Below are 20,281 nucleotides of genomic sequence, written 5' to 3' on the forward strand. Positions count from 1 at the left end.
TGAAATAGCTTGCAATTCATTGATTAAACTGATACATTTTCGACATGTTATTAGAATCGATCAGGCAGCATGCATCCTCCCCTATATGCATACAATTCCAACTTGCATCGATGCTTTACGTGGTGTGGAGCCAAATGTTTCAGCTTAAATCATCAATAGTTAAAAGGGAATATGATCATTTCATCTCTTACATTTCACAAAAATATTCTTTTCGTCCCTTACTTTTGAAACAAAGCAAATTTGTACTTGACATTTAAAAATTGAAACTATTTCTTTCCCAAAGTCAACTTTCAATCCGAATCCAATCACCTAATAACTCAATTACAAATTTTGGGAGTATAATTGGTAGATCACTTGGTTAAATCAAGATATTTGCATGAAATTTAATGAACCCAAAAGGGAAAATAAAAAATTATAACATAAAAAAGAAGGATTAATTTTTTCTATATTGTCATTGCATACTCTGATGGATTTAGATACTCGTCACATCATTTCAATTTAAATTTAAACACCAAACTTTATATGTATGGTATACATCTAGATTCACAAGTATAATATACTAATGGTGCATGAAAAGATTTAGCCAAAAAAGAAACCCTACTATTCCAAGAAAAAGAATGGCCTTTTTATGTTATAAAGTTTTAATTTTTTTCCTTTTTTGGTTCAATAAATGTCACGTGAATGTGATGGAGTTGACCTAGTGATTTATCAATTCTATCTCCGGCATTTATTATTGGGTTACTAGTTGATTTGATTCATATTGAAAGTTGGGTTCAAGAACATAATAGTTTAAATTTTTCAATGTCAAGAATGAATTTTCTTCGTTTTAAAAGTGAGGGATGAGACAAATATTTTTGGGAAATGTGAGGGATGAAAAATATGTCATTTTCCCTAGTAAAAACTCTCAAGATGCATTCGCCTGTATTAGAATAACACTTGATTGTTGAAATACTAGCCCTTAAATAAGTGTTAGCCTATCGGTTTGAAAACACGAACAAGGACATTCGAATTTGCCTGCAAAATGTTGGCTTTAGAATGTCTTCATTAGCAGCTAGCAATCGAACATTGTAAGCTAACAGGAATTGCTAGTGGCATACTGCTACTGAAATGTATTCTATCAACTACCCATTGTTAATTGTTCTATCTGGTGCTGATTCGTCTAACCTTTTACCTGTGATATTGGATGCTCAGACTTCATTTAACTTGCTTTTCACATTATTTTCCTCCTCTGTTGAAACCTTCAAAAGCTCAGTCCATCAAACAAGCCAGAGACTGGGGGACAAAGCGGATGAAGAGGAGTTAATTGGAATTAAATGCATTAAAGAAGCTCTATGCCATAATGTTGTTTGAGCTAGCCAGTTGAATCTTGGTTAAGGTTGCCTTTGATAAAACTGAAGTTTAAAAATGAAAATTGAAGTCTAAATCCATTAAGTTATTGAATTGTTGAGTATTAAATCTAATACATTTGAGTGCAATGATAAGTGAATACTTTATTCCTTAATTTTGAGAGCAAGTTTTGTATAGAAAACTTAATGTCATTTAATTTATTCAGATGTTCAATTTTTGATTATCAAATGCATCTGAACATGTTAAAATCTGAATCCATTAAATTTAAATGTTAAATTGGGTTATCAAACAAGGCAAGGTTCCCGTGATCTTCAACAACATTTACTAAACAAGATCATGGACATTTATACTCAAAACCTTAATGTGTTTTTTTAGAAATTATTAATTTTTCGATTAATTAGCCTTACCTTATTCTCCATTGACCAACTTTCATTGGTCGTTACCACATTGAGAATTCTTTCTAGTTTGTTATGTTAATTACTTGGAAAAAAAAAATGAAATTCTCATCTTTCCCCTACTAACCATGGATTTGAGAAGAATAACATACTTATAATTCTTTACACGGTTAAAAATATACATATACATATCCATATCCATATACATACATACATACATACATATATATACACAGATATATCTTGACTTAGGAGAACATTTTAGGAGTTTGTCCAATGAATTAAGCAAAATTGGCAGAACAATAAACCCTTACAATCAATTAATTAATCTCATGTCGACATGTGTATAAGCATTTAAATCATCAAAAGAAATATCAAAAGCCCTCAGCGTGGCTGCGAGGCTGTCAATTGCCTATGTATAGCCATTTGATGGACCCAAATTTAATTGAAGATGAAACTATGGAAAGAAACTACAAATTTTGATGGAGAGAGCAAAGGAAATTTTCTTTTCCATTGAAAATTTTGGGTAAAGGTATGATGAATAAGTTGGCGCAAACCAGAATCCAGTAACATAACTGTTACCAGCTACCACCAAATCAAGCAAAGTAGATATGCATTTAAATCATCAAATAACATACACAATCCCAAAGCAAGGGTGCATGGTTAAAGACAAAAACTAAGAAAAGAAACCACAAAACTTTGATGGAGGGGCAAATTAAAGGACTGAGGCAGCCAATGCAGAACTATGCATAAGACAAAATTGTGCATAAATTCTGGCATTCTGTCCTTATAATATGCACGAAGATGGTAGAATATACAAGGGAAATTACGAGGGAAAATGGGAAAAAGAAATACGAGGGAATCCATATATTTTTAGTTTTTGTTTTTGATAGAACCCTATGCATACTTCTAAACATCTCTTTGCATGGACTAGTTTTGCTTTGTACCCTCCGACTTTTACGTAATTCTCATTCTATATCATAAATTCAATTTTGGGTACTCTAAATTTTCATCTCCATCCCATTTGCATTCAACGGTTAACAACATAAGCAAAGCTAAGGGAAGTAAGGGGCAAGCACATAACGATTGAGTATAGCAATTGCAAATTAGTAAAAAAGGACTAATTCTACTCTATACCCCTAACTTGTATACTATTTAACTCTACAGTCTAAATTTTAAATTTGGACAGATTACCGTCTTCTAAATTGTTGAATCTATCCTATTCCAATCCAATCATTAACTCGGAAAGAAAACACCATGATCTGTACATGATTTTGTCTCACAACTAGTGCAATCAATCCTCTTGTTCTTTTATCAATTTTAATTATCTATAGATTAATTTGTTTTTGGAAAGCTCAATATCTGCTTTTGTTTTTATTTTAATTGTTTCGTTTCTTTCGATGACAATGGCAAAATTAGTTATTCTCTCATCTTTTGCACATAAATATATTTGCTTCTTAGCTCGAAGCATTGAATATGTTTAGGTGAATTTCTGATGAACGAATTACAATATTTCAAAATCAGTCCAATCTATACTTTCTCCACAAGCGGCTTTCCTTTAACATATGTTACTGCATTATTTTCCCATTTATTTTTCCCCTTACCGTATCTTGGATTTTTTTTTGTTTTTTGGTGTACTCTTATTAATTGCAACACAATTTATTATTCTCTTGCTTTTGTACAGATTTACATGCTTCCATTCTGAATTTGACAAATGCATTGCTTTTGGAGTATATTTTGGTTCATTCATCTATGTAATTCCATATTAAATTGAAGGGGAATCGAGTAAGGTAATTTTGCTTGAGGTGTTAAGAACTAAACTCAAACAGGATGAATGCAAAAGTTGAGGGTTTGGTGCAATTTGTTCAAAATTGAAACTTAAAATGCAAAGTCAAGATTCTATACAAGTTAGAGGGTGCTATAAGGAAATAATCCTTTTACTGATTTGCAATTGCACTGCTCCTGCATGGTCTCATACTTCTTACGTCCGTTAGTTTTGCTTACAGTGCTCTAGTAAATTTTAAAAGTTCTCACATACTTTTAAAAGTGCTCTAGCAAATTTGTTCCTGTTCCCTCAAAAAATGTTGATACCTACATAACCAATAAAACTAATTCAATAATAATCTATGTATAGAGGAAACTAAATTTTTTATTTATTTTAAATCACTACCATATGGAGTAAGATTGGATTTAGGTGTTGTGGATGTCTATGATAAGATAAAACTTTATCATTCATGTTCTTCTTTTTTATTTTTGTTGTTTACTTTTTTTCAAGAGGATTTATTAAATTCAATTTAAAATACATTAGTACTCTTCATGGAGACTTTAAATTCAACTTTGGATGAAGGTTATTTTTGTTATTTTACACAATGAGGGGAGGTATGTCTAATTTTTCAAACTTGGAGGGTACTGCCTAAAAATGTAATAAATCTCAGGGGAGGATTGTGAAATTATCCCCTGTTAAATTGCAAATTTGTAATTCCTAATACATGTTTAACTTGAATGTTACCGTTTTTGGAAAAAAAAAAAATACATGTTTGACTTGCCAATAGGAGCAACGATATAAGTAAAATTGTTCTGGACAATTTTCAAAAACCTGTTAATAAAATTTTCTTTTTACCAAAAAAAAAAAAAGTGCAAATCATCATAGTATAATTGCTATACGGATCGAATTGCAAATTGAACGGATTAGTTTGCTAACATCGTATGACCACTTTCAATAACAGCCATAGGAATATATGTGTGTGTGTTTTCTTACAGTTGTTGAAGTCAAGAAAAAACAGGCGAGGAGTGTAGTGTGTGGTGAGTTCTTTGTTAAGGCTCTTAAGCCTCCCTCGTTCCCTTGCCCCATAAAATTCTTGTCCCACATCGACTTGAGAGGTGTGCGTGTGTTTGGATTTAAGGTCCGTGAGTTTACCCAGAAGTCAGCAATTGCCTTTTGGGTAAACTGGTGGAATTACCTTAGATCCGTGTGTGTGTTTTCTTACAGTTGTTGAAGCCATAGGAATATATATATTTTTTTTTCAGCAGACAACTACTCAAGGCCCAGCGTCATTCCGAGCTAGCACCACTAATCCTGGTAATAATTGGAAGACCTCGCTTTCTGCAAATATATGAAATCTATAATTGGAGTGTTTTGATAGGAAATCTTATTAATTCGACCAAGGGCTCATCCACAGGCAATATTAATTTATTATAGCTAGGATGAGTGAGACAAACATTTAGAAACTTTTTAGCAGCCAATTGATAGAAGCTCATATTTGAATCCAGAACTTCTAATTGATCTTAATTTTGACTACTAGATCAGGTCCCATTGATCGACAGCTAGCATAGTTATCAAAATATATCAAAAATTGAAGAAAAGTAGGCTGTAATTTTAACAAATTGAACCCTGAATCACCCTGGTAGATCTGATAATCACATTGAACCACAAAGGGGATAATTAACTATATGAGTACTAGTTAACATAAGTTGGCTCAGTTGATAAGAACTGGACATTTACTTACAAAAAATCCCCATTGCTGATATGAGGGTTATGTTGATAATATGTAAGAACTCCTAGTGATCCATGGTCCCGGAATCATGTCCATAAGAGTTGTGTTGGTGGACGAGTTGTAAGAATTCCTGTAAGTGATCCCAGGTGCATGTTCATGTAAGTGCTATGTTAGTAGGCGATCCTTAAAAATCCTTATAAATGATATATGGTCTCAAAGGCATATTTTGGATCGTGACGGTGGTGGAACCAAACCCACCCAAACTTTTTCTTAACAAAAAAAAAAAAAAAACTATATGAGTGCTACGAAAAGCTATCATGTCTATTTCTTGAATTAACACGCAAGCACAGGAATTGAATACAACGTTGATATAAAGCATAAGAGGAGCTGAGTGCAGCTGATGCTCAGCTTGCAGAGATAGAGAATGTTCTTTATTGTTGATAGAAGAATTAAATGTGAAACATATCATCAATTTGTTTTTGAGTTCTCATTGTCATCAGAAAAATGCTCCTTTACATCTGGGACATTCTCATTGCAAAATGCCCCAACTTCATTCCCGACATAATTGAATTTGGTTAGCATTATGGCGAAGCCAAGATTTCAAAGCAGGAAGCCAACATATAAATGTACATACTACATTTTTATGAGAAGAATATCTTCGTTTTAATTATTTTAAACAACAGAGGAAGTAGAATTAAGCACTTAATATACTATTTGGTAGATGAAACTATTAATACAAATTAACTATTTTGGCAATGTATATATTATTAACATTGGATGAATGACAACTATGCAAAATTTGAATTTGAAATTTAACATTTTTACATTTGTCATGAATCCAACGGTGATAGTGTAGTGCATATAAGATTTAATCGTTTTGTTAACGCAACGAAATTTTTAAAGAATAACATGAGATGTTAAGTATAATACCTAGAATAGTATATATTACTAAATCAAAGAATCTTACAAGAAGTATATATTAAGACTTTTTTCAAGACAAAAACTGGGGAATTTTTATTCTGATTGATTTTCGCCATGGAGTAGAACCCACCATAAGATCGATCCTGTGCTGTAGAATTTCTTCTTTGATCTCTGTTTGAGCAAAGCAAACCACGGCAGGATTGATGCAGAGAATCAAATGGATTATTTTCCTCAAGTTGAACTTTTGTGCGGTTCAAAATTGACCCATGACTGGATAAATTGATTTCCTCCACTAACTTTAAAATGAAGTGGGGGCACTCGTGCAGGTACCGTCCATTGTGTCGGATTTGTGCAGGCTATAAATTCTTTGGGATAATTTCAGAAACCTCCCCTGAGGTTTCTGACAATTACGGATACCTCCCCTAAAGTTTATAAAATTACACTTACCTCCCTTACTTTTCCTGTTTATATAACAATATAGATCCAAAAGACTATATTTTTTGTCTCAAAAACCCTAAACTACCCTTTTTGTTCAAAAATAAAACAAAAATTATTTTGTCAATTGCTTTTCTCCATATTTCAACCAAACCCACTATACTAACAAACTAGCCTAACAAATAGTCTAATTCCAAATTCTAAACTCAATCAATTCCATCATCATAGTCAAAAAATTACTTCTCCCAAAGTATGCATTCAATTCTGAAGATTCGTTCCATTCTTCAGAAATATTCTCACCATATGGTTCTATATAATGGTCAAACTCACAATCAACTGCTCTTATATTTGCATAATCTTGAACATAGGATATCATAGTTTGGTTCTATATAGTGGCTTAACTCTTACTATATGAATCACATTATGGACTTGAAGAAAATCCTTAGGGGAGATTTAAACATGGATGGGATTAATCAAATTTAAGAGAAGGAAAGACATCATTATGACTATAGGAATTTTCAAGAAATTCATTTTGCTAAAAACCAAAATTTTATTTACAACTAATCACACCCCAAACTTCAAATCCAATACCTACACCTTCTCAAAACAAAATAATCTCTTTAGCATTAAATCTCCAAACATGTTAACGTCTCCAATCACCATGTTAACGTCTTCACACCCCAAACTATCTCCATAACGAAACCACAACCAAAATTTGTCAAGCATAAAAGGAAATATTAATGTACTTATTAACATTTTAAAAAGTTTTTTTGAATGAATGATAGACAAATTAGCAAATTTACCAATTTCAGTCTCTCTTCCTCTTTTGGCCAATATTGCATTATTTGCTCCATTATTATTGTGTGCCTCTTCATCTCCTTTTAGTTTGACCATGGAATCGGATTTTATTTCAACCATCAAATTTAATCCCTCAACTAAACTTGTGATTTGGCAATTTCAAAGAAAAGAAAAGAGGAATAGGAATATATAGTAGAATTTGAGAGATCACTTGTGGTATGATTGGCTGCATGTGACAGCCCCACCTTCCCCTAAGGCGAACCAAAGGGGTTAGCGGACCGCCTGCCCAGCTCTCGCCAGGACTCAGTCGAGCCGTTAAAAGAAATCGAAAACGTTCAGGAAGGAAATAGCGCGCTCAAACGATTCAAAGTCGCCAAATGGCAAAATGAAAATCAACATCAAGTATGATTAGTGGTTGCCACATCACCACTCAGCCAGGAGCCCAACGAATACAGATATGGCCATATGACCCGGGAAAACATTTCCAATCCAAATAGGTTACATGAACAGGGTAAATAGTTTTATACACATACGTTTGTAATTTACGGAACAAAAGAAGATAATTAGATCAAAATAAATTTAGGGTTTTCCAACTATCAAGGAACTTTACAAAAATATAATAAAACTAGCTCGACTCGTGCGTCAAAACATCTTAGCCCCAAAAGTGGTTCCCTGTAAGGAAAACAAAGATAACGGGAAGGGATGAGCTTACGCTCAATGAGGTACCAAAATAATAGCAAATAAGAACATGGAACTTCATATTCAATTAATCACATATGTGCATCAAATAAAGAAGTGAACAAACACCATAGACAAAAGGATACGGGTGGCTCTCAGGAGCCAACTTCCCATTTGCTTCACCGAAACTTGATCGAAATAACAGTTGACACTCCGTCAACTTTACAGAAGTAACCAATACCGTAGACTCCACTTTCTTCGACTCCTTCCACCTCACATACCCCCACCGGGCCCGAAATCCAATCAGAACAGAAATGGTAATACTCGAGTATACCGGAATCAAGGATCTCAATACCCAAAGATCCCAAAACAGACTACCGTGGTTCGTTATCTAATCGACCAGGCCCTTGCTGGCCCGACTCGAGTAACTGGCCACAGGTATTGAGCTCAGAGGTCACAGAAAGGTCGTTGGATACAAGCTTCCAAACGACGTCAGAACAGATACAGATAGCAGATTCAGATACGCACTCAAAATGGGCATATGACCAGACAAGAGAACGAGTGTGATAAAGTACACCCTCGTCTCAAACAGAATAAACCGATAGTTCAATCGTTCATATCACAGATTGCATGTACAGAAATCAAGTTAAGTAACAAATAAGGGGAGTGGTACACTCACCGGTTCAAGTCAGTTTTCACTTCAGATTGGCTTTAATCGCCAAGAAACCCTAAAAGAACCAAAGTAAAACAATTGAAGGTTCCACTTTCAAAAATCGAGTATACAGAATGCACATGTGAGGCTCGACTACCAGTCGTATGCCTCGCCAAATAATTACTAATGCAAGGGTGCAAAACATGATTTTTAGAAACGAAAAGGTAACATGAAGACCTAGGCTCAAACAACCCAAAAGCCCTTCATTTCTACCAAAAGGCAATTCAAACTTAAAGGAACCAAACGGCCTAGAAAATTGGACAGCACTTCCCCTAAATTTGCTTACTTTTCCAGCCGTCATGGCTTCATTATTTTCCTCAGCCAGTCCCAAAGTCACACACAAAATAAGTTCATTCAATAGCCGCTCAGTAAGCTCCAAGTAGTACAAGTACAATTCGAGCTAGGGAAAAGTCCGGAAATGAAAGTCAAACCCTAAGATAATCAAATAAGCACAATAAGACTCGATTACAAGTCACAAACCAATGCCAAATATTACCACAATAGGGCTCCATAAGCATTAGAGGAAACCAGAAAAATCCGGAAATGGAACTCGCTTTAACCCTGAAAAAAACAGTTTTTGACGTCATTTTGCGGTAATGGCACCAAAGGCACTACGATTATCGGATGAAGGTCCAAGACCCACCGTTTCAAAGCTAAGAGATAGGGCTACAATATTCAAGAAGGTCACTCAACCCAGTTTCGAGTGTAACCAGGTCAAAAATGCAATCTACTACACCAGAACCGTAAAAACAGATTCACAGAACGCATTCTAGTGCAAGCATCATAAAACAGCCTACATAAGTTCAAATCTAGAAATTCCAAAGCCATATGAAAGCTAAGAAACAGGGATACATTTCATCAGAAGACCTCAACAACCAATTCGGAAGCATTCCTAACCAAAATAACCAATTACAGAAGCAATTCCCAAATTCGGGTAAAACCAGGACAGCAAGGGTAATTTCGACTTTTCTCAAGCTCAGCTACTCCGATTGACCTGAAATTTTTTAGACACCTCTAAAATATCATTCCCTACAACTTTCATGTTTTAACCCAAGGCCAATTCGGCCCCTAGATATGAGCTATAGTACCGGGCAGAATGAAGAACATCAAACCCTAATTTTTTCAATTTTCTTCCAAAACAAAAATTGCTTGCAATTATCCACTTTTTCCACCTCCTATATCCCTTACATACCATTTCCAATCATCATACATAGCCACACAATCATATTCATATTAAAACAGAAAAATCCCCAATAATTACAAAAGTTCACCAATTCAACCAAAAATCACAATATAATCCATAAAGTTGCATCTTATTCCACCACTAAGCATAAATTAAGCATCATTAGAGGGAGGAGAGGGGTTCTTCACAACTCACCTTAGAAACAAGAGAGAGAGAGCAACTAGTCCTCTTAGCTTTCCAAATAACTCCACACAACACCTCACTATCACTCCCTTAAGTGGTTTTATGGAGCAAAAACAAGATTGGATGGTTGAGTGAGTTGATTGAAGCAAGATTGAAGCCAAAAACTTGAAGAGTTTTCTTTCTTTTGTTGCTTGAAGAGCTCGGCCAAGAGGAAGAGAAAAATGGTGAATTTTTGGTATTTTTTTGATTTATTTGGTCAATGGTAAGAACATGAATAGTAGTCATAAAGCAACCTCCACTCATAAGGTGACACTTGTCACTTTCATTAATGCTTGCCTAAGTTTTGTCTCTCTTATACCAATCCACTTAGCATCCTCTACTTATCTCTTAACACCCGGTAAATTAATTCCAGTATCCAAAACTTAACCTAGTTGGCCGAATTTTTCCGAACTTTTCGCACTAGTGGGTCCCACGTCCGGTATACGCTCTTAATTTCTCAAAAACTATTCGATACTAGAAAAATCATCTAAAAACTATATCTGCTCCTTAAAAGTATCTAGAATTTTTCCTAATCACGAAAATGCAGAAAACAAGCCATGAAAGATAATAAAACCTAGAAAATGGGAAAAATTACGGGTTCTCACACTGCAATTATAGGTAATGGTTGGTGGTAATTTGAGAGCAAGTTATAGAAGGAAGGGATTGATGGATGAAAACGGAGTGATAATAATTGAGAGAGAATTGTCGTTGGATGTAATTTGTAAACAGGATAGCAGAAGATGTCAGGTTTCTTTTTTTTTTTTTAATCTCATTTCATTATACTATAAATTGTTGATTAAGTGAAGGTCATTATAGTCATTTTATTGTGACAAGGGAGGTCAATGTAATTTGTAAAATCTGAGGGGAGCCAAGTGAAATTGTCTTAACCTCAGGGGAGGTTTGTGAAATTATCCCAAATTCTTATGTACACTATTTTTTTTTTTGAATCAAAGTTCAGAATTTATTCCTTTAAACGGATAGACAGAGCCGGAGGGGGGCATAGACCTTACCTCCCAAGAGGACAATACATGTATTAGAACTAGGATGGACCTAGCATTTTCGAAGGGAAGGGAGGCCAAGCATGTCCAACCTAAATGCCCTCGGGCTTGAGTAGGGAGCTCCGAAAAATGATGATAGGTTCTGTCACAGCCAATATTAGATAAGCTATCAGCCACTTGATTACCCTCTCGGAAGCAATAAGTGATGCTAGCGACATGGGGCGACAGCTGAAGGAGGGATCGGACTTCCGTATCAATACTCCACGGGCATCGAATTACTTGCTGCGCGATTTGAACGAGTACCAAAGAGTCCACCTCCACGTGCACTCTCACATAGCCACGAGAGATGCACAAGTTAACCCCAAAGAGAATTATCTACACTATAATTTTATCATTGTCCTTCATTTACTACATTATTTAATTAATTTAATACAACTCATATGTTCAAAAAATTAAAATTTGTTATTTATCATTAGATATCAAATCACATATAGCATCAAAAAATAGTATATTATTTTATATTTTTCACTTAATATAAGATCCAATTATCCAAATTACTCTTTACAGTTATATACCCATTGTCAAATAGGATCAACAATAAATAATCAAAAAATTTGCAACCAAAATATTATATAGAATAAACTTTAACATTATAAACATTCTTGTCAATTTATTAAGGTTAGCTGTTAAGATTTTTATGGTATTAACGTTTGCTCTTTGTAATATTTTGGTTACAGATTTTTTTTATTATTTGTTGTTGATAATATTTGGCAATGGGTTTGTAACTGAAAAGAGCAATTTGGATCTTATATTAAGTGAAATATATAGAGTGTTATACTATTTTTAATGGCATATATGATTTAATCCCTAATGATAAACAATAAATTCTAATGTTTTCTTTAATATTTGGCCTCATATTAGATTAATAAAAAGTTTAGTAGATGACGAGTAATGGTAAAATCATATTACCTTTTCTCTTATAATATTACTTTTTAATTATTGATTGGATCTAACTATTACAAGATAATAAATCTCAAGGAAAGTTAGCGTAATTTTCAAAACGTGGAGAATGCCAGTGAAATAATCAGAAACCTTAGGAGAAGTTACTGAAGTTAATCCCATTACATTATACCGTCGTACTATATATGTATATGAAATATTTTATTTTATTCACGTAAAGTAATATTATACAATAAATAAAGCAAATAATGCCATAAGCATAACAACAGCACACTCCTCTGTGCTGCCCTCTGTCCGTTGAAATTGCTTATCTTCTAGAACAAGTACGAAATTGTATGATCACTTTTTTAATTATCACAATAACAGACTTTTGGACTTGCAATTGTTTATAAAGAGTCAGCGCTGACCCAAATACAAGTGTTTTTAAGTTACCAGAAGTTAGACTCTTTAAATTACGAAAAATTAGTTACCAAACACTCCAGAAGTACTCTTAGTGTTTAAAAATATTTATTTTTTGTAAATACATCGCAACCCCAAAAAGATTAATTTGCCTCACCACTTCAAATCTTTGTCTTGCACCTACAAATTTTATTAAGGGTGAAAGAGCAAAAAAGTACATACAACTTTTAAGGATTATGCCTCTGCTGAAATTCAGAGCAACATTTTCCATGATAATGCTTGTTCTGGTCCAACCCAAAGAAAGATATTTAAAAGCAAAATCCATTCAACATAGAATGGTACCCCCTTGATTTCCCGCAATATAAAAGAATTTTTTGCTGATTTCCTTATCAAGCATGTGAACCATGACAAAAATTGAGGCAAAATCCATTGATCCCACAGATAGGATTCTTCAACTGGGCAAGAATCCTAGTCAGGTGTGACTACTTCCTTTATTCTTCGGGATAATTTCACAAACCTCCCCTAAGGTTTCTCACAATTATAAAGAGCTCTCCTCAGGTTTTAAAAATTACATATATTTCCCATACTTTTACTGTTTAGTAACAATGTAGGTCCAAGAACTTAGACTTTCTTTCAAAAATCCTAAATTGCCCTTTTGTACAAAACTAAGAAAGAAAAATAGTATACTCAATCATTTTCTTCCACATTTTATATAAATCAACAAGCTAAATCTCTAACAACGATCGAAACATAAGTTCTAAAATCAAGTAACCATCCAAAAGATCCCAAATTGTATATACAATATCAATACTTTCCACGATAAAAAAAAAAACACAAAACCACATTGACAACCAATTTTATACCCCCAAATTAAATATCAATGCTCTAATATCTTTTCAATATAAGCTAATTTGACCTAGAACCACCATTACAATTCTCCTATAGTTTTAAAAATATTAATATCTCAAAAGTTGAGAATAAATTCTACCTCCACAATAAAATTATAATAAAAAATTTCTAATCCAATGAAAGAAATCATTATGTAATTATTGACATTTTATAAAAGTTTTTCTTAATAATAAACAAAATATGTCAAATTCCACATGTTTGGTTCTTCTTCGTATTTCAATCATCAATTTCATTATTTATTTCTCTATCGCTGTGAGCCTTTTCATTTCGTTCTAGTTTGACACATAATCTACCTCCTTTGTAAATTTTGTAATTTCAATTTACTAATATCCACAAAACTGAAGATAATAAAAAGAGGTTATATTAGCTAGAAAATAGACAAGAGACAGAAAAACAGATTTTTTTTAAGTTTTGTAAATTTATTGCCTTAGATTTAAAATTGTCTACTTACTGGAGGGCATTATAGATATTTTACTATGTCAAGGGAGGTAAGTGTAATTTCTTAAACCTGAGGGGAGCCAAGTGCAATTGTCAGAAACCTCAAGGGAGGTTTTTGAAATTATCCCTTATTCTTCTAGGAGTTCTTTCAGATGTTTATCTATTTTTTATGCCAATCGAAAGCATATATTCTTTTTGCTTGATCATGAACCAAGTTCTGAAAAAAAAAAATAGCATGTATTGTACCCAAAGTCTTCACAAACTCGAACTTAGAATATGTACCGCAACATGTTGGGGCTGTTGTAAGAAACAATTGTCTCAAAGAATATATGGCCTCAAATTAGTTAATAATGTCAAAATTCAAATTATAAATTCGAGAGAAAACCACACTATCTAACACAACTAACATGTACAGCTTCACATAACTGAATATAACATTTCTGTCACAAAAAACATACAAACTGTTTACAACAAATTATAACGTGTTTAAAAAGTATTACGCCATCAAGAAAAAGTTGCACTCACAGTTTTCCATCCTTTCCCTTAAGGCCTTAACTAGCAAGTTTGTAAGTGCACGCATACGACAAACACTGGACACTGAGCCAATATTAGAAAGTTGGGCATTTAAACTCTAAAATTTCCAAAAGACTAGTGGAAGTCCAGTGATATTTCCACTGACAAAAGAACCAAAATATGGAACTTGGGTACTTCCTAGCCAGCAAATAAATTCTTTGTTTATTCTTTGTCTCACTAAAAAAAGGCTAATAAAGCTTCTAATGACTAATGGAGCATTTCCTTGAACAAATTCCAAAGACAAACCAAATGGTAAGCTATAATTCCCTCCACAATCTCTTCTCCACTTGATTTCTTTAATACCCTTGTAGGTTTCTCACCACAAATTTAATTATCAAGCATTTTACGAAACATTCTTTTCCCTTTCCTTTTGTGAACTGTTCATTAGTATATATACACCCAATCTTAAGATTGTTGAGAGGCAAAGCTCAAACATTTCGTTTCCAGTCTATTCTTGTGCCTTTGCTCGTCCATAACAGGTTTTTTTATTTGAAACGTTGCAACATGGGAGATAGGTTACGTGTGGCTGTAGGAATAATGGGTAAATCTTCACTCTTTTTTTTTTCGTTTTCTTTACTGGACTTCATATTGCAATTTGGTGCATGATGACTTTTTTTTTTAATATCTACAGGGAATGGCGCGGCTTTGCTGCTTTATGCTGTACCCATGTAACTCAAGTTTTGTTCTACTGTTTATCTAGAGATAGGATTTAGTACTATAGCATTAGTAGGGGTAAAAAACTAAGTTTTATACTAGCATATCTAGAATACACACCTCTATGTATTATCTGCATGTGTCAAAAAACAGTCATGCAAACATCACAAATAGCCATGTGTAAGAAGATAATATTGGTCGAGGAGGTTTTAGTTTAGTGACTAAAGTATGAAACGTCAAGATTTTAACATCCCTTTCCCTCCTCCTCTATTAAAATAAAAATAAAAAAAAAGACGATAACATTTTGGTTTTGGGAGTAATATAAAAAAGTTATAGTAGCATTTTACTTATTTTCTTCTTCAGCATTCTTACATTAAATTCTCTTGCAGAATAACTTTTACAAGGGTGCTAAGAAAGAAAAACACTGAAGATTTTTCCTGCGTTCCGTACATCGTTGCATTGCTGAATTGTTTCCTCTATGCTTGGTACGGCTTGCCGATTGTGAGCTGTGGCTGGGAAAATTTCACCATTGTCTCAATAAATGCCATTGGGGTTCTTTTGGAGCTCTCCTTCATCTCTATATATTTACGTTTTGCTCCAGCCAATGCAAAGGCAAGCTACATCAGTTTCTAGTATAACTCTTTTAACAATTTCAATGGCTAGACCAAATATATAAATCATTCCATGAGATAATTCACATTGATAAATGACATGTATATAGACAAATATATATATATATATATATATATATATATATATAATTCAATAGTATGTGTGGCTTGAGGTAAGTGATTTACTGTAATATGTTAATAATACTGATATGACCAATAAGAATTATTGCTTGTAATTGGACATTAATTGTTATAATCTATGAATGTACCTTGGCATTACACAAAACTTATTCTAAATCAATGAAGGATTATCAGTATCCCAAAAGACAGTGGTGAGAAAGAAAGATTGGCCTTCTATTTTCTCACACAAACGACAGGATATGAGATTATTTCTCTTATGGGTTTATACTAATTAGTTTTATGTATTCAAGTTACTAAGGTTTATTATAAAGCAGAGGTACTAAAATTCAAACGTTATATAAGAATTTCATGGATGACCCTTACCTTTGATTTTCATTTCTGCTTGGATTTTAAAGTTCACACACAAAACACATATACATACATATATATACATATGCGTGTAAATATATATATATATATATATATACATACATATATACTGAACATAATTATTTTGAAAACTCATAAGTTCCCAGTATTTTAGTTAAAACACATGGGAGGGAAATATGACTTAGCTCCCCAAATCTGATTTCATTTTCACTTGTTCCTTTCTTATGAGTGCAGAAAAAGGTTGGAATATTGACAGCACTAGTCATCCTTATATGTTGTGCCACTGCTATATCATCAGCCTTAGCAATTCACGATCATCCCCACCGGAAAATATTTGTGGGGAGTATGGGAGTAATAGCTTCCGTGGCAATGTACGCTTCTCCTCTGGTGGTTGTGGTTAGTCTTCTTTGTTTGGAATTTATGCTATCTTTGGATTTTCTTCCCTCAAAAACATACTAAACTACCAATCACCCTCCTCCCAAAAAAAGAAAAAGGTGTAATTAAACTAAAATATGATGACTATTATATACATATGTATGTATATTATACGTATACATATTAATTAAAAGCACAGTGAGTCTTAGAAAAGATAATGCTAACAACTTTTGGTTTTAGTTTTTCCATTCCCAATTTATCCTTATACTTTTAATGAGATGACTTTTGAAGTTTGCCCTTATATGACAGCCCACTCAATCTAGTCAAAAAGCATAAAGCAATTGAAGAGTTCTTAATTGAATATGACCTCATACATTATGCTCTTTCTGTATTGGTCTGTTTATTTAATCAAATGAGATACAAGAAAAATAAAAAAAGAAGAAGAAAAAGGAACAAAATGAATCCATTGAATGTACAATGATGATTAGAAATCTTGAATTTTTTAGAACAATTAATGCGTACTTAGGTAGATTGTTTGTGTGATTTTTGGAGTTTTTTGCCTTTTTGTTTATTCCTACAAATAAATTAAGTAGAAAAAACATATGACTCCATTAAACGCGAAAGGGATAGTTATGATTTCAATCAAATAGATTGTTCAGCTAGGAAGTGACTTGAATCTTTGTGCCCATTAGGCATTCAAATACCATATGTACCCATATTTCGAATTATTCTAATAAGTGATTTAATTCATTTTTACTCTTAAAAGAGACCAAGGTCTCTTAATGCACACCACCATGGAACAGACGGTTAAAAGCATTTGAAGCTATTGAATTGATCTTACCTTTTTCGTGGATTCTTAACATGCCTCCACATGATATGGTTTAAGCAATTTGTAATTCTATAGACTTTAAGAATTATCACCTTGTTATATACACATTGCTCTAAAAAAAAAATGGAATACACCTTTAACTATGTTCATAGCATGTTGTAAACAATTGTAGTTTTACCATGTTAACGTTATTTTAAAGATGAATTCGAGATGTTGTATTGATATTCTTTATTTTTTGCTATTTTAAAATTTTCATAAGATTGAATTTTAATGAAGCAAATTTTGCTTTTATTTTCCCAAAAGAGATATAATTTTATCACTAACATTTTCAATTACTCCTTTTGTTTTGAGGGAAAAAAAAGAAAAAAATGGTCACTTTCAATTTAATAGGCAAAGTACGAAATATCTCAAAGATATTTTAATTTTAACAATACAACGTGACAAATTATCCAAACATATGATCAATTTAGACCACATTTTATTATTGAAAGAAGTATGTATTATGTTTTATGCAACTCAAAAACTAAAAGAAAAAAAATTAGTTTTATTAGAAATTTAATCACTAACACAATATGATGTTTTCTTTGTCATTATTTTTTTGGCCTTAGATCCATAATCAAATTGTTAATGAGCGTTTTACAATGATATGACATTGTCGAAAAAATGTTTAGATTTTGAGAAAACGTTAGTAGTATGAATTTTAGTTTTGTTCTTTTTATCATAACTTAATGGATGCTATTTCTAACATTTCATTTTTATTTTGTTTTAAATACTTCTATTGATTTGAGAATAATAAATTTTTGTTTCTCATAATTACAAAAAGAAAACCAAAAAGAATCAAATTCACGTGCAAAGCGCGTGATTTATTACTAGTAAACATAAAATGCCTATTTATTCATGAATAAATCTTTTATACACTGCCAATGTACAAATTAGCAGGTCTAGATGCATACCATATATACAAAATTGATGTTTAAATTCAAATTCAGATGATGTGGTATTCATCCAACCCCATTAATATATGCATTGACAGATAGGAAAGATTAATCCTTTATTCATTCAACCTTTGAAACTTTGCTTAATTTCCACACGAGAATATCTTTTTGACAAACTACATGATTCTTAATGTTGGCAGAAACAAGTGATACAAACCAAGAGCGTCAAATTTATGCCATTCTACTTGTCCCTTTTCACGTTTCTTTCTAGCACGCTGTGGATGACCTATGGATTCCTAAGCCATGATTATTTCATTGGGGTATGCTTCAAAACCAATATTCAATCCTTGCTGTTTGGAAAGTTTCTTTTGAGTTGGACTTTGCTAATGAATTAATAAGTATCAAGTTCAATTTATGTTCTTTGCTTGCAGTCTCCTAATATGATTGGAAGCCCTATAGGACTCTTGCAGCTCTTGCTCTATTGCAAGTACAGAAAACATTTTACCATGGATGTACCATCAAGCTTGGATGTAGAGAAAAACGGTGAGAAAATTAACCAAGAGGTGCTATCCCATGCTGAGGACAATCATGACAATGCAAAAGAACAGTTGCAGCCCGTGCTTAGTGAGGACACCAAAGGAAAAATGTGAACATGCATGGACTTCTCAGCAATCACTAATAGAGATGAAGAAAATAGGTTTTTGAGAATATGTTCCCACATGTTCTTGTTCTCTTTGCATTTTACCGTCATGAAATTTTCTGACTGAGTTTTTACAGTCAATGTTTGCTGTGAGATTTTTCAGTGAATTCCATAATATTGTAGTGAAGTGACAGAGCCAATCTATTCTGAACACTTTTTTTTCTTTTAATTTTTTTTTTCTAGGGGATGAAGGATGGGATTTAATAACTAGGGAGGAGACAAAGGGAGTAGAATCCAAAATTTCTAATTTCTGAGTTTTCAATCTTAATTATTAGACCAAAACTTCCTTGGCCAATTTGTTTTAAACACGTATTGGCTCTTAAAAAGAGACTCTTTTATTTTTCAGTGACTAATCTTTGGTTAGTGCTGTAATTTGGATGAGGTAACACCAAAAATCCGAGAAAATGACTGAAAAAAATCTGTCGTATCTGAATGTAAACCTGAGCATCATGCGCAGAATTTCAATTTATTCTCCAGCACGAACGATGGACACAAATTGAGATGCTTCAGAGTTGCATGAGTCAAATTACAACTAACAATGATGGGCACAAATTCATTATTAAAGGAAAATTTGAGACAAGAAACCACAAAATTCGAAGGAGAGGGCAAAGGAGTAAGATTTCATGGCATTTTGCATCATAAAAGTGCCAGAAAAGAAAGTAGTTACTGTATGTATTACTATAAGTATATAATAATTTTGGAAATATGCATGTTTTTGGGGTTAATTACATTGCTCTGCTGCCCAACTGAAAATTTTCCATTTATTTAATTGTTGTCATTTATATATTTGGACTCATCAAAAAAAGCTGTTTTCATTTCGAAAAATTCTTCACTAAGTGCATGATAGATACAAATTAAAAGGTGATCCACCTCTTGTTTTTTAGGAATTTTCATAGTTGTATTTATCGTTTGGTCATAGTGTCGTATTTTTAAATTCGCTTTTTGTAGGTAGATTCTTTCATTTTTATCTTTTTATTCTTGTCATTTATACATTCAGACTCATAAAAAAAACTTATCACAATGGTTAAGTCCAGAGTTCACCAAATTTTCAATGCTTCTAATTGTGTTAATTAGTTGTGAGAATAGGGTAAACAAAATGAATGTCACTAATAATTCAACATTAAAGGACCAAACCCAATTTGTGGTAAATGAACCAAATAAAAGTTGGAGGACTCACATTGATCGATCAAAGAATATAAAATAAA

At 32.9% G+C, this 20,281-nt stretch overlaps 1 protein-coding gene across 1 annotated transcript; it reads left to right on the forward strand.

Annotated features, from left to right (window-relative positions):
- The first annotated feature begins 14,707 nt into the window (after positions 1–14,707).
- LOC113778411 (bidirectional sugar transporter SWEET3b-like) lies at positions 14,708–19,237 on the forward strand. The gene is made up of 6 exons (XM_027323819.1): positions 14,708–15,003; positions 15,094–15,130; positions 15,506–15,728; positions 16,472–16,633; positions 18,577–18,696; positions 18,808–19,237. Exons 1-6 carry the CDS (start codon positions 14,967–14,969, stop codon positions 19,024–19,026), a joined length of 798 nt encoding a protein of 265 aa, XP_027179620.1. The 5' UTR covers positions 14,708–14,966; the 3' UTR covers positions 19,027–19,237.
- Positions 19,238–20,281: the final 1,044 nt, after the last annotated feature.

Source organism: Coffea eugenioides, chromosome 1 (assembly GCF_003713205.1).
Source record: "Coffea eugenioides isolate CCC68of chromosome 1, Ceug_1.0, whole genome shotgun sequence".
In the NCBI taxonomy this organism is placed as follows: Eukaryota; Viridiplantae; Streptophyta; class Magnoliopsida; order Gentianales; family Rubiaceae; genus Coffea; species Coffea eugenioides.